Source organism: Sander lucioperca, chromosome 11, assembly GCF_008315115.2.
Source record: "Sander lucioperca isolate FBNREF2018 chromosome 11, SLUC_FBN_1.2, whole genome shotgun sequence".
NCBI classification, from domain to species: Eukaryota; Metazoa; Chordata; class Actinopteri; order Perciformes; family Percidae; genus Sander; species Sander lucioperca.
Window position 1 is genome coordinate 39,699,494 of NC_050183.1, and position 16,386 is coordinate 39,715,879.

The following is a 16,386-nucleotide window of genomic DNA, read 5'->3' on the forward strand; positions in this document are numbered from 1 at the left end:
TGTGTTAGCAGTTACATTGTATGGTTGATCCTACCGTATGAGATAATCTACCGCTCAGTGGGAGAGACCGCTGTGTTGCCGTGCACTATCACTGACTCCACTGATGAACAGCCCCCACGTTGGTCTAATCAGATCTCCAGAGACTTAGGACAACTAAACCAGACTGTTCCTTCAGTAGACCAAAACTACTCGCTGGTGTTTTCATCTCTAATGTTAAATCACTCAGGTGTGTACATCTGTAAAGCCTCTAGGAGAAAGCAAACGTATGTGCTGATGGTGTGCCCCAAATTTGGCCCCCCTGCTGTAGAGCTCTTCTCAGAGGGAGAAGAAGTCACTCTCAGATGTAGAGATAGGAGAAAGGATAAGAGGCATGTTTGGTTTATCAAGTCACACCGAACAGAAGGAAGAATCTTTAATGTAATATATCAGAGCATGAGCAGAGTGAGCAGGTACAAAAATAATGGCAGCCTGGTTATCTCTAATATCTCAGTGGGAGATGCAGGGGAGTACTGGTGTGCAGTTTATGATGGTGATTATCAGTGTGAGTCAACAGAGAGAACTGTGTTAGTGTACTTTGAGCCCTTTGGGATTTACTCCACCTTCTTCAAAGTGCGATGCTCAGTGCTCAGTGTCCTGCTGCTGATGCTCTGTGCTGCTGTAGTCGCTGTGAACCTGAGGACACGGAGAGGAGAGCAGCTTTCAGCTCACACACACACTTAATATGCATATATGATCATTTCATCATTGGCTTTAATACAGCCTGGTATACACTGGCTTTAATACAGCCTGGTATACACTGGCTTTAATACAGCCTGGTATACACTGGCTTTAATACAGCCTGGTATACACTGGCTTTAAAACAGCCTGGTATACACTGGCTTTAATACAGCCTGGTATACACTGGCTTTAATACAGCCTGGTATACACTGGCTTTAAAACAAGGGATGGACACATTCATGCAGAGAAAACATTTAAACTAGAACACAAAAGACAGAGAGAGAGATTACAGAAACAACAAACAGAAATGATGGAAATAAGACATAAATACCCAATGATTATTATTATTATAATATTAAATAAGTTCTGAATGTGTTCCATTATCGTATGTATTAGTATGTTGTATATATATATATATATATATAGATTATATTATATTGTATATATTGAGTTAGTTGATCTTTTCCTGATGTTATGGATGCATGTGATTATAGGGATCAGGGGCTGCTCTGTTAGGGGACATTGGTTTAATAGTTTAACATGTTGGGAATTCACTTTTAAACATTATCTAAGAGTTTTATTATAAATAAATTTTACCTTAATGTGTGTGTGTGTGTGTGTGTGTGTGTGTGTGTCTGTGTTCCAGATGTTGTATTTTAAATCTAAAGATTATGTGATGTTGTATATTATATATGAAGGAATATGAATTGTCTTTAATGCATTTATAATAGTTGTATCTTGCAGTGTTATCAGTGTTATAAACTTGTTATTATATCTTGGTCTATATCTATAATCTATCGTCTGTATAATAAACATTATTAATGAACTATAAAACTTGTTCTGATTGTGATTTCTGATTAATTATTATAATCAACATATCTCTGGGTCTGTAACATGTTTCTCATGTTAACTTTCAGTAAGTAAAGTTGATTTCTAGAGCACATTTAAACACACATTAATCTGACCAAAGGGCTGAATAAAAGAACATTAAAATGTAAATATCAAAACCCAAAAAGAAGATCCCAACACCAACAACAAGCAGCAGTTCCCAAACCCAGAATGATGACATGATGAGACCAGATAGAGAGATTAGAGAGTTCTAATGGGTCTTTATCCCAGATATAAAAACAGAAATGGAGGGAGACCATCTGATATGTGAAGGCAGCAGCTTCCACCGTCGTGGAGCAGCAGCTGGAAAGGCTCTGTCCCATATTTGGCAGTTTGCAGATGATCTGTATCTGTGTTTTATTATAAAGTTAATGAAATAAAAGGTGTTGTACTTTGTCTCAGCTACAGCTCTGAGTCTCTCCCTCTGCTCCCGTTTACCTCACCACTGATCTCACTTCATGTCCCGCCCACAACACTATCTGGTTGGTAGATGTTAGACGAGTAACAGCCAATCAGCACTCACCACTGATCTCACTTCATGTCCCGCCCACAACACTATCTGGTTGGTAGATGTTAGACGAGTAACAGCCAATCAGCACTCACCATGACATGCAGCAGCCTCAGTTTATTGTCAGATATCTTTGTCCCCCTAAATCTAGAGCACTCCTTTAATGAGTCATGGATGTATGGGTACAGGGCATGGATGTATGGGTACAGGGCATGGATGTATGGGTACAGGGCATGGATGTATGGGTACAGGGCCAGGCAGCATGACAGAGACAACAGCAGGACAGAGAACACTACAGGAGGGCTTTCACCGGCGAAATAAAAATAAAAGCTAATGAAAAATGCAAAACTATAATAAGCCTGAGCTGAGCGCAGCGTGACTTTAAAGGACCGTTTTGTTGTTTTAAAGTGGGGTAAACTAAACTGATTGTTGCTGTTATCTATCTTAGTCATTTTACCTCCAGAACAGGATGGGAGTTGCTGCTCTACTGCTGCCTCCATCACTTAGTCTGGTAGACTGGTAGTCTGGTAGTCTGGTAGTCTGGTAGTCTGGTAGACTGGTAGACTGGTAGTTTGGTAGTTTGGTAGTCTGGTAGACTAGTAGTTTGGTAGTCTGGTAGTCTGGCAGACTGGTAGTTTGGTAGTCTGGTAGACTGGTAGACTAGTAGTTTGGTAGTCTGGTAGTCTGGTAGACTGGTAGTCTGGTAGTCTGGTAGTCTGGTAGACTGGTAGTCTGGTAGTCTGGTAGTCTGGTAGACTGGTAGTTTGGTAGTCTGGTAGACTGGTAGACTGGTAGTTTGGTAGTCTGGTAGTCTGGTAGTTTGGTAGTCTGGTAGTCTGGTAGTCTGGTAGACTAGTAGTCTGGTAGTCTGGTAGTCTGGTAGTCTGGTAGTCTGTTAGTTTGGTAGTCTGGTAGTCTGGTAGTTTGGTAGTCTGGTAGTCTGGTAGTCTGGTAGACTAGTAGTCTGGTAGTCTGGTAGTCTGGTAGTCTGGTAGTCTGTTAGTTTGGTAGTCTGGTAGTCTGGTAGTCTGGTAGTTTGGTAGTCTGGTAGTCTGGTAGTCTGTTAGTCTGTTAGTTTGGTAGTCTGGTAGTCTGGTAGTTTGGTAGTCTGGTAGTCTGGTAGTTTGGTAGTCTGGTAGTCTGGTAGACTAGTAGTCTGGTAGTTTGGTAGTCTGGTAGTCTGGTAGTCTGGTAGTCTGGTAGACTGGTAGTCTGGTAGTCTGGTAGACTAGTAGTCTGGTAGTTTGGTAGTTCCTAACTTCTTTTAAAACAACAAAGTGACACAACAACACTAACTAAGTGATGGAGGCAGCGGTAGAGCAGTAACTCCCATCGTTATCAAAGGTTAAAATGATGTTTTTATCATAGGAGTCTGGTGGCTTCTACAACCTCCCTTTAAATCATCCAAACTTTCCCTTTAACACCAGACAGGCCTCTAACGGTCTCCTCTGCTTATAATCAAAGACGGTTACAACTAGCTCTAACTGGCCCACCAGGTTTATCTCACCAGTATTTACACCGCCACTGCACCCCTTAGTGTTTCCAGAAGCAGCAGCGGCCATTACAAACACACACACACACACACACACACACACACACACACACACGCACACGCACACGCACACGCACACACACACACACACACACACACACACACACACACACACAGACACAGACACACGCACGCACACACAGACACAGACACACACACACACACACACACACACACACACACATAGTGCATCTCACTATCTTTGTGTGGACCCGTCATTGACATAATGCATTCCCTAGCCCCTTACCCTAACCTTAACCATCACCACTAAATGCCTAACCTTAACCCTTACCCTCACCCTAACCATAACCTAATTCTAACCCTAATCCTAAAACCAAGTCTTAACCCTCAAACAGACCTTTAACCTTGTGGGGTCCAGCATTTTGGCCCCACAAGGCTGTGCAGACCCCACAAGTATACTGGACTCCTGGTTTTTGGACCCCAGGAATGTAGTTAAACAAGCACACGCACACACACACACACACACACACACACACACACACACACACACACACACACACACACACACACACACACACACACACCAGCCCACCAGCATCAGGCCACTTACATAGGCGACAGCTCTGCGTGGAGGACCATAGAACAGGCTTTAAGGTGTGTTATTTGACTTTCTGGCGGTTTATACACTCTGTATATTGTATATTTATATCTGTATTATATATTATATGTTTGTGCACTCTGCACCAACTGCTGAATATCTCCTGAACATTTACACATTCATCATCTTTACTCATCCTGCTCTGAACCAAACACACTTCTGTTTTCATTGTTAAAACAGTTACAATGTTTATTAATTAACATGTATTTCCTTTATATGTAAATGTTGATGTTTATGTATACATTTAACTTGTAGTGGAGTATTATCACAGTGTGTGTTAGTACCTTTACTGCAGTAAGGTCTTAATGCAGGACTTTAACTTGTAGTGGAGTATTATCACAGTGTGTGTTAGTACTTTTACTGCAGTAAAGGATGTGTATTTCTCTCAGGTGTGTTTCTGTGTTACCCGACAGCAGCCATCTCCTCCTCAGTGAACTGACGCGCCGCCACATCGCTCAGCAGCCAACACGGTTACAGAAAACACAGAAAACACAAAGAGGTGAAGGAACAGGTGAGTTTCTGCTGTTGTTGTTTCAGCTGTCAGGAAGTGAACGAGGTGCGCATGCGTTGTCCAGTGTGCTGAAGAGTTAGCAAATGTCCCGCCCTACTCTGCCTTTCTCTGCCTCTGATTGGCTGAATCTGGAATTCTTCCCGTAAATCCAACCAATCCAACTAAACAAGGCAACAAATAGTAGCCAATCAGAGGTAGAGTAGGGCCGGACTTGCCTTTACCATTTTTTTTTTTATTGACAAAAAAACAACATACAAAACTGTCGTAGGGGAAACAGAATATACTGCACATGCGCAGTTATAATACAGATGTGGCCAATGAACAAGGAAGAATTACCCAAGCAAAAAAACTAACCAAAAACTAACCAAAAAGGGGAGATACTCAAAAATACACAAGTCAAAAGCAGAAAAGGCTACAGAAAAACACACATACACGCACACACACACACACACACACACACACACACACACACACACACACACACAAACACACACACACACGCACACACACACACACACACACACACACACACACACACACACACAAACACACACACACACACGCACACACACACACACACACACACACACACACACACACACACACACACGCAAGTCCCCACAAAGATAGTGACACAAACCTGTGTGTGTCTTTGTGTCTGTGTCTGTGTCTGTGTGTCTGTGTGTGTGTGTGTGTGTGTGTGTTTGTGCCATTTGACCCAAAATGAGAATCTGGTCAATCTTAAAAGTGGCGTTTCCGTCCTAATTATGATTTTAAATGAACGTGTGACTCGGGTCCATTCACAAAAAGACCCTAGGCTGCATTTTGGCGAGAGTTAGGCTTTAAGACACTTTTCCAGGCTGCTATTGGAAATAAGACTCTGTTCTTCATGACTTGGGTCAACAAAGGTTAAATTAAAATAATAACAAAAAAAACCTATTTGTTTATGGCTGTAGGCCAACAAAATGGCATCAAACATGTCTTAGAAAAAGAGGAACCTTTTCTTTTCTCTGTTATGCTCATTATTTGACTATCATGTAAATGTTGTTACCTGTGAAAAATGTCCACGCAGCCAAACAATAAGGAGGTGTTGTTGACTGTTCATGTGGAACAATGAGTTATATGATCAGCGGTCTGTCTGAAGTCTCAGTGAGGAGGACGGAGAGCAAACAAGATGGACAAACTTCTTCTGCTCATCATGGCTGCAACAGGTGAGAGGTTATTAGGTTTTATAAATGTTTATAGTCTTATTACACATCTATATATCCTTGTGGCTACAGAACTCTTATATTTTATTAATTTATTTGTAAATCAAATCCACAAAAAAAATGACATACAGCTTAGATAATCATTAGTTACGTTATGAGCTCCTTCTTGTGAAATACTTCTTGTCAAAACACAGCAGATGGCTCGGCCCAGTTATCTTTAAAAGAGACAATATAAATATATATATTTATATATTTTATATATTTTACTGGAATTTCTCATTTTTTTTGGAAAAATTAAAAAAAAAAAAAAAAAAAAAATCTAAATCTATCTATCTATCTATCTATCTATCTATCTATCCATCTATCTATCTATCTATCTATCTATCTATCTATCTATCTATCTATCTATCTATCTATATATAGATATTTATATTGTCTCTTTTAAGGTTAACTGGGCCGAGCCCTCTGCTGTGTTTTGACAAGAATTATTTCACAAGAATAACAAGATATATATATATATATATATATATATATATATATATATATATATATATATATATATATAAATATCAGGCTCCACGCAGAGCTTTCGCCGTAGTCTATGTAAGTGGCCTGATTTTTATACTTGTGCACTGGTGCGTGCGTCGAGCCGGCATATCAGACGACCAGCCACGCTGAGGTCCTCAAAATAAATGTTGTACAGCACAGTTAATCTTTAGTTACGTTATGAGCTCCTTCTTGTGAAATACTTCTTGTCAAAACACAGCAGAGGGCTCGGCCCAGTTAACTTTAAAAGAGACGATGAAAGTTAGACTCATACCGTGAACCCCCCTGGACTGAACTGTGACTAGGTTCATACGTAACAGAGGAGGGTGTCCGGGGTGAGATGATCTTTGAGGAGGGTGTCGGGGTGAGATGATCTTTGAGGAGGGTGTCGGGGTGAGATGATCTTTGAGGAGGGTGTCGGGGTGAGATGATCTTTGAGGAGGGTGTCCGGGGTGAGATGATCTGTGAGGAGGTTTTAGACTGTTTTAGAGGCAGCAGGAACCATAAAGATCCTCCAGGGAGGGGAGAGGGCAGCCAATGAGAAACGTTACATAACAAGCAGCAATACCAAATGTAATACTAAACAACTGACATGATGTACGATGATGACAACGTATGTTTCCAATATTCCAAAGTTATGTGCCATAACAATGTGAAAGATCTCAGGTGCAATAATAATACGATAATATCAATAATATCTATATTTACAAGTAGTTTAATGTATTTGTTAAGCTTTATATTTTCATTGTATTTCTTGTATATTCTTATACATGTATATATATATATATATATATAAATACTATATTTGTGTGTATGCTGATTCAGCAGCATTCACCGTATTGTTATCATTTGCTGAGTCATGTATATTCAAGTCTTATTTTACGGATTCCTACTCAACTTAAACCTTAAAGAGCCCCTATTATACTATATTTCAGCATCATATTTGTTGTGTTGGGGTCTACTAGAATATGTTTACATGCTTTGATGTTTAAACAACTTATAATATTTCTCATTCTGCCCGTTGCTGCAGCTCCTTCACCTGAAACACTCTGAGCACTTGGCCCGCCTTCCTGAAAAGCCCAGTCTGCTCTGATTGGTCAGCTGGCCCACTCTGTTGTGATTGGTCAACCAAATTAAAACCAGCCACTGGGCGGGCTGTGCCTGCTCTATGAGCAGTAGGGTTACATGACTTCAGATCTTTTAAAGTCGACTCTGATGTGATGAAAGTAACTACACTTATACATAACCATATTCTACTGCTCTTCATACTATTCAGCCTGCACATATACACTTATTCTCACTACTCTTATAATGTTACTGTTTCTGAACTACAATGGTACTGTTACCACACTGCACATAGCTGTACATACTGTACATATCTGTCTATATGGTTCATACTGTTGTATGTATCATGTTTTTCTTATAATAATACACTGCATTTATCTATATTATTTTTACTATTAGTATAATATCACTGATCCTACATTGCACATATCTGTACATGTTGTTCTTACATTGTTCATATTACATAGCCATATGTATTCTGCTCTTATAAGGTAACTGTGGAAGACTGTGGGATCCTCACACTAAGCTGACGTTATGTCGTTACGTGTCAGGATCCCACAGTCTCTCCATTCTCTCTGCTGATTCTTCATGTTCATGTTTCAACTTTGGTCTTCAGAAAAGTTCAGTTTTTTGATTCAGCAGCTCATAAAAACTTAAGTTCTGGGTTCTTGACCCTGATGGTAGTGAATATCAGCACACAGCAGCTTTTAGACATATATACATATACACGGAATAAAGAGGAGAAAACCTTCAGGCTATACAAGTCAACGGAGAGCAGAGACTCTGTCAGACTGGGAGGGATGTCTGGACTCCCTCTCAGACTCTGTAAGACTGAGAGGGATGTCTGGACTCCCAGTCTGAGAGAGTCTGAGAGGGAGTCCAGACCAGTCCAGGGATGTCTGGACTCCCTCTCAGACTCTCTCAGACTGGGAGGGATGTCTGGACTCCCTCTCAGACTCAGATCAGATAAGAGGCAGAAAATGGATTGATACAACTAGATGTGATGTAAACAGGAATGCATCTATAATTAGAGTTTATTAATATATTATAAGACACAATCATTGATCACACTTTAAGTTTCTTCCTTCTTTGCTTTCGTCTAAAGTCATAAATGTTCACCATTAATGTTTTTTGTGTGAATAAAATTTAAATAATGTGAGATTAAATTTCCACTGCAGCCATGAAAACTGGTCAGGGGTAAACAAAGGTGAGAAGGATACGGTTGACCTCCGACCCTAAATGTTATCAGTCATTAGCCTAATAAAATCACAGGAGGAGGGACGGCCTTGCATCCATATACCTGGATTTTATCACCCTTTAATATCTACCCTTGTATTGATTTTTTTTAGAGGCTTGCGTTGTCTTCCCGTCGACCATGAACTCTTTCTGGGTGAAAATTGAAAATAAACTTTTTACCAATGTTTTTGTCACTTTTTTCAACCTATTTTTTAACTCATGGTCAATAAACCTAATTTATATGACATTATACCTAACTTTTGACTTTACAAAAAACAGAAATTATGAATTATTTTGACTAATAGTTAAGATCAGAGGATGTTGCGTGGATCACAGACTGGTTTATGTCAAAGTTTAGTCACAATACTGTTTTGAAACCATTTAAACAATTATTTTTGGGCAATTTGGTTGAAAGAAACCCACATTTCTGATATAAAAAAACCTTGTGTCAAATTTGACCCGAGGAAAACACAAGGTTAAGAGGCTTGCGTTGTGTAGCTTAGCTTCTCTAGCATGTTGCAACCTGTCTAATTTATCATCAAGCGCTGCTGCAGTGAGCTCAACTAACGTTATTGTTTCTTTAGTTTGTGTTCCAGTAACTACCCAGACTACTGGGTTTACCAGTTAGGTTGTGTTCCAGTAACTACTCACACTACTGGGTTTACCAGTTAGGTTGTGTTCCAGTAACTACTCACACTACTGGGTTTACCAGTTAGTTTGTGTTCCAGTAACTACCCAGACTACTGGGTTTACCAGTTAGGTTGTGTTCCAGTAACTACTCACACTACTGGGTTTACCAGTTAGGTTGTGTTCCAGTAACTACTCACACTACTGGGTTTACCAGTTAGTTTGTGTTCCAGTAACTACCCAGACTACTGGGTTTACCAGTTAGGTTGTGTTCCAGTAACTACTCACACTACTGGGTTTACCAGTTAGGTTGTGTTCCAGTAACTACTCACACTACTGGGTTTACCAGTTAGGTTGTGTTCCAGTAACTACCCAGACTACTGGGTTTACCAGCGGTAACTTTACGCACAACTTCACATCTATTACATACACAAAAAAAACTATATAACACACTAAAAGACGGGAAAAGTCCAAAAAGCAGAATAGGGTCTCTTTAAAATGTTTGATACACATATGTAGCATGTCAAGACGTACAAAAAAGCTCATTGGAGCCATACCCTAAATCCAACAGGAAGTCCGCCATTTTGAATTGAATTTTCGAAATTAGTGCGATTTTGGCAATTTCCACATGTCGTACTTTAACGAACTCCTCCTAGAGATCTCATCTGATGGACTTCAAATTTTGTCTGTACCATCTCAACTCCTTAAAGATGAAAAGTTATTAAAAGAAAAACATTTCGTCAAACAGTGTGGGCGTGGCATCGCGGCCATTTTGAGTGTTTAGCGATGAACGAGAAATCGTTTCATGTAAATCATCCGATTTACATGAAACTTATAATGTGTGGTCTCCATGTGATAATGAGCCGGCCCCTATACTCTAGCCACGCCCATGTACTCAGGCCACGCACCCATTCATAACTTGTGAACCGTTGAAGGTACACTCTTGTGAGAGGTATCATTGAACTCAGCAAAGAGTTCCTTTTCAATTTGTGACGTTTGCCCCGCCCCATATGATTAAGTCTAAGTCTAAGATACTCAGGCCACGCACCCTTTAATAACTAATGATCCGTTTCTTGTACACTCTTGTATGAGGTATCATTGAACTGAGCAGAGAGTTCCATTTTCATCGGTCATGCAAGGAGGTGTGAGGGCCCGTCCAACGCTGCTTGCAGCATTAATTTAGTTTGTGTTCCAGTAACTACTCGCACTACTGGGTTTACCAGTTAGTCACATCTATTCAGTTCTGGCGTTATGGGCGGGCTTTAGGGGAGCTGGGTCCGCCCCCAGAGTCAGCTGTGCCCGCCCTGGACGGACAAGCCTTTTTTTTAACTGATGACTGACGAGCCTGTCACCAATCCCACAACAATGTTGTCCATGATTTAGGCTTCTTCTTACACGTTTAAGCCAGTAATCCAGTTTAGCCTTCTCAGCATTCACACACATTTTACTGCAGGAAATGCATTTTCTAGTTTTGTGAAGCTGACTCTAAGAGCAACGCATAATAATTCCACTTAATGTACCTGTACGGTAGACTGGGTAAACCAGGCCGATCTGCCGGGGGTTTGATTTCTCCCTGCAGCTCAGGCTGGAAACCTGTACGTTTATCTATCCTGCTTCCGTTACAAATCTGCGGGAACCAATCACAAACTGGCTTATCCACCTGGCGCGCTATTGGCCGGTTTAACACGATAACGATAGAGAAGTGACCAAGCAGCTTTTTGTTTACATTCAACATGGCGGCCACCGAAGCACAGCAACCCGTTGATGCTCGTTGCTCTGATTGGTTGAAGGACTATCCAATTGCATACAGAGTAATTTGAACTATGCCCGTTGATCACACCTCTTGTGCAGAGAAAATACAGAGCAGACTCCCCAGACTAATGTTCAGTCTTAAAAGATTGAGCTTGGTCTGATGATAGCCAGACTACCTGTACGGCCCTGTACCGGTGCAAATGGAAACACACATCTATTCTATTCTATCATAAAACCTAAGTCATGTAAAGAAACAGAGAGCAGGTTCTGTTGGTGTAACTAGAACATATAATTGTGTATTATCTGCATAACAGTGATACGAAATGTCTTTAAAAAGTTGTTGATATTAAATGTGTGTGTGTCTCTACAGGGCTGAGTGCTGTCTCATCAGCTGCTGGACGTCAGTACTATTTTGTTTATGACAGGAAGAACTTTACTGAAGCCCAAAGATACTGCAGAGAGAAAGACGGAGACCTGGCCACTGTAGACAACATGGAGGTTATGAAGATCCTGAACAACACGGCAAATTTAGACAACATGTTCTACTCCAAGAACAGCTACGTGAGTTCACTTTTCTCTCTTTCATCTCAAAGTCTTTCTGACAGGAGGTTCGAAACCCTCAGCAGACAGTAGCTCAAAACAGACAATACTCAAAAACTCACCAAAATTGGCAGTCGCATGAAGTCTGGTGAACGTTTACGTATTTTAAGGGTTTCGGGAATATACGCACAAGAATGGCTCGCTAGCGCTCCCTACAAAATAACTAAAATTGAGCCCCTGCAGTGCGTTTATCGTAGACTCACGAAACTTGGTACACATATGTCAGATATCAAGATGTACAAAAAAGCTCATTGGAGCCATACCCTAAACCCAACAGGAAGTCCGCCATTTTGAATTGAAAGTTTAAAATTAGTGCAATTTTGGCCATTTCCACATGTCGTACTTTAACGAACTCCTCCTAGAGATTTCATCCGATCAACTTCAAATTCGGTCTGTGCCATCCTAAGACGTTAAAGATGAAAAGTTATTAAAAGAAAAACTTTTCGTCAGACGGTGTGGGCGTGGCGTCCATTTTGAGCATTTATCGATGAACGAAAAAGTTGTTGTAACTTTAGTATACCTTGTCCAGTTTGGCCGAAATTTCTCACGATTGACAAGAGTCCAGGCCTGAGGACACCTACAGGCCAAAATTGACTTTTGGTCGTAGTGCCCCCTGCTGGCAACAGGAAATCAGCCTTATATGACAAACATCATCCGATTTACATGAAACTTATAATTAGTGTGGTCTACATGTGATACTGAGCCGCCCCCTATACTTTAACCACGCCCACTTACTCAGGCCACGCCCTCTTTCATAACTGGTGACCCGTTTAAGGTAGAGTCTTGTGTGAGGTATCATTGAACTCAGCAGGGAGTTCCCTTTTCATTGTTGACAATTTGTGGTGTCTGAGTGCCGCGCAAATGCACAGTCGCAAGGAGCAGCGTCCGCCAGTAACCCCGACGCAAAACAGTATTTACAACAACAGAGATCTATGTTCTGGAGAAGCTAATTGAAAATCAGTTTCAGTGATCAGAAACTATCTCTGGTAATGAGTTATTAAAGGAGGGTAACAGAATGAAGGAGTCCTAGAGGATCAGACTGATAGTATCAAGACTGGAGATGGAAAGATTAGGTAAACATATGGTCTTCAACAAACAGCTAGAGCAGAGTCTAATTCTTTATATCACAATCAGAGAGCCTGGATAGGACTGTCCCGTGACAGCTGGAGGTGGTCACTGTCAAACACAAGTTTCTACAAACCCGGGGAGACGGAGTTCAGACAATGGATGGCTGGACGACCAAACACTGAATACAGTATAAAACTCTGCACAACGATGGGTTCTGATGGACTCTGGCACGACTACAGTTGTGACTACAGGTGGTATCTAGTCTGCGCAGATGTCAGAGGTGAGAATATTAACTAGTGAAGTTTCCCTTCTCTGCTTCTCTTTGCCTCTTTGTTTTCATTATTCGGGCCTCTGTAGTATCAGTCAGTCACTCTGACAAAAAGCAGCTTTCACACAGGTTAGTACCATTCAAAGAGCTTTACAGCTGACTGAGCAGCAGATAATAAGACGGCAGGAATGAGAGCAGTACAACAGCTCAGTGGTTCATCAGCATCACCACCAGAGGAAGACATATCATATTATATTATAGAGATTGGACTTGTGCATGTTCACGTGCACACATCTTACAATATAAACAGATCATGTGTGTTTAATTAACCTGAGAAAATATTCACATGCAGAAAAATAACAACATAATCTTGTTTTTTAGATTTAAGGACATTTCTTATTAGTGTGGAGAGACTGTTGATAAATAAAGTTCTTGATTAGTTTATTGATGTGGTTCTTTATATCTCAGGGGATTTATTTTAGATATTATAAAGACATGAATCACAGATGTGGATGGATGGAGGTTGTATGTTATGCTGCCTCTACACTTCTCTGTGCTCCATTTTCAGGGTCAAATGTGACTTTTGTCTACATCAACACCCGCATGACATGGACTGAAGCCCAGAGCTACTGCAGAGCTCACTACACAGACCTGGCCAGTGTGAGAAACACGACAGAGAACCAGAAGGTACAGGCGATGATACCTGCTGGAGGAAACTGGGCCTGGTTTGGCCTTTTCAGAGACTCCTGGAAGTGGTCAGATGGAAGTACCTCCTCATTCAGGTTCTGGAAGAACGGGCAACCTGATAACATCAACAACGAGGCTTGTGTGGCTGCAGACTTCAGCCAATCAGGAACCTGGGAGGACTGGTCCTGTGACATGGAGAGAGCGTTCATTTGCTACGGTCCAGGTGAGTGCTAACCCGGGATTCAGACAGCTTTTACATTTAGATTCAGGACAATAGGGATGTAACGATATACTCAACTCACGATTAGATTCAGGATTTTAAGTTGATGATACGGTTTTCTCAAGATGTTTTTAACAGAATGAGTGAAAATCTTCCTGTGCAAAACTACAGATGTGTCAAACAAAGTTAGATGTTTAAAACAAATCCCACATCTAAATAACTAAATTGAGGAATGAACAGGATGCTGATTATTATCCAGACAGAAATGTTTGAACTCATAAAGTTTGTTTGATTTTTACAAAGTGGTGTCAAAGAAAGTGGTGAAAGTGAAGTTTGAGAACAAGAAGAATCTGGATCTGAATGACGCTGCTGTGATGGAGGCCATGTTGAAGCAGGTACATCATGTTTTATACTGTTTTACCTTTATGAAAAAACAAATGAGATAAGATAAGTTTTGTGTCTCAGCTGAAACAGAAGCTGAGGGACCAGGGGCTGGACGACAACATCAAACTGAGCTGGAGGAAGCAGGCCGATGGAAAAGTCTTCCACAAGGAAGACAAGAAGACAAACAAGAGGAGGAGGAAGAGGGATGAGCTGTAATGTCGAGTTGCTGCGTCTGTTTTCATCAGAGAAAAGTCTGTTTCTTTGCAAGCAGAAATACTAAATATATTCACAGCTTTCAGCTTCTCAAATATGAAGATTTGATGCTTTTCTTTGTTATATTTGATCATAAACTTAATATATTTGGGCTTCAGACTGTTGTTAGAATAAAACAAGACTTTAGTATTTATCTGATTTATTGTCTGTGTGGAAATATAACCGACATGTTTTACTGATTTCTGATATTTTATGTTGATGTTTTTCAGGTTGTGGTGGAGATGTTTTAACATTAACATTATTTAATTTGTTTAAAATATAAATTATCTTTAGTGTTGAATATTTAAAATCTGTTTTCATCAGACTAACTATCTTTCTTCATGTGAGAGTAATATTATAAAGTAATTATATGTATGATTGTTGTTCTGTCACCTTATTAGAGATGCAAACTTTAAACATTTACCTAAAGTTAGTCATGAGACTTGTTATGTGTCTGTAACATCTTCTAAACTAAAATACTAAATATTTACAGCTTCCAGCTTCTTCAATATCAAGATTTGAGGATTTTTATTTGTCACATTTGGTCATAAACTTAATATATTTTAGTAAGAAATAAAAGAGCTTTTTAATGGTGAATTTGAATACAAATTGTTTTGTTCTTATGAATTTAATAAAGTTGTGAAAATGATGAACTAACAAAAAGACTTTCAATCTTTTCTTTAACTATTTAAAACATGAGTTGGTGGTTAGCAGGATGACTCAGCATTTTCTGTTTCTATTAGTTGAGTTCTTGCATTGAACAAGAAGAGACAGAAACATTCTTTAATTCAGAGAAACATAAAGGGTCAAACACATGATGACTTAGTCTCTTACCTGTATTCTGTTATCAGGTGTGTCTCTAGGATGTGTGATGGTGGTATTCCTGTCTCTTACCTGTATTCTGTTATCAGGTGTGTCTCTAGGATGTTAGCACAGATCTTGCCAGCAGAGGGCTCTCTCCCTCTCTGCATTATACCGGGGCAGTGATTCCCAACCAGGGGAAGATAGGGACAGATTGTAGAGCAGCTCAACTCATTAACAGTTGTTCTCAGTCGCTTTGTTGTTGTTTCTCGAGTCACTTGTGCTCAAGATAAAAGCAAGTTATCATTGTTTTGGTCAAATTTCAATAGTTTTTGTACATGTACATGTAAATCCCGTGACTACTTTCAGAGTGCTTTGTTATTATTGTTTGACCACCACGGAGGAGCAGCAGAGAGCGTGCCTGTGTGGACCAGGAACATGGCGTGCACTCTAAAATAGTTGACAGAAGGATAGAAAGTTCCAGTGAGCAGGTATCTCGGTCTGCAGCACAACGCCAGCAGCAGCAGCAGAAGACTTTAATGTTGTGGATGAAAAGAAAGAAAAGAAAGGAGACCTGAGTTGGTTGATTCAGTAAATGAGCTCATAATCATATTTTCTGTCTACACCTGTTGATGTCAGGCTAACGCTGACTGAGCTGACGGTAACATCCACTGTTGCTAGGTAACTTCAGACCGTCAGCTGAATATTTAATGGAGAACATTGTGTGTGTTATGAAAACGAGTTGACTTTAAACTGCAGCGTTTTCTGTCAGCAATGTCTGATAAACAGACTCTCTGGCTGCTAGTTTAATGTTCCACTCAATATGATCATAACTCAGCTGTTTTCATATCAGAGGACAGATGATGTGGAGCTGCTT

The 16,386-nt window shown here is 40.3% G+C and overlaps 1 protein-coding gene across 1 annotated transcript; it reads left to right on the plus strand.

Annotated features, from left to right (window-relative positions):
- The first annotated feature begins 5,919 nt into the window (after positions 1-5,919).
- LOC118496346 (secretory phospholipase A2 receptor-like) lies at positions 5,920-15,261 on the plus strand. The gene is made up of 6 exons (XM_036007710.1): positions 5,920-6,006; positions 11,600-11,790; positions 12,964-13,177; positions 13,734-14,075; positions 14,376-14,467; positions 14,538-15,261. Exons 1-6 carry the CDS (start codon positions 5,970-5,972, stop codon positions 14,670-14,672), a joined length of 1,011 nt encoding a protein of 336 aa, XP_035863603.1. The 5' UTR covers positions 5,920-5,969; the 3' UTR covers positions 14,673-15,261.
- Positions 15,262-16,386: the final 1,125 nt, after the last annotated feature.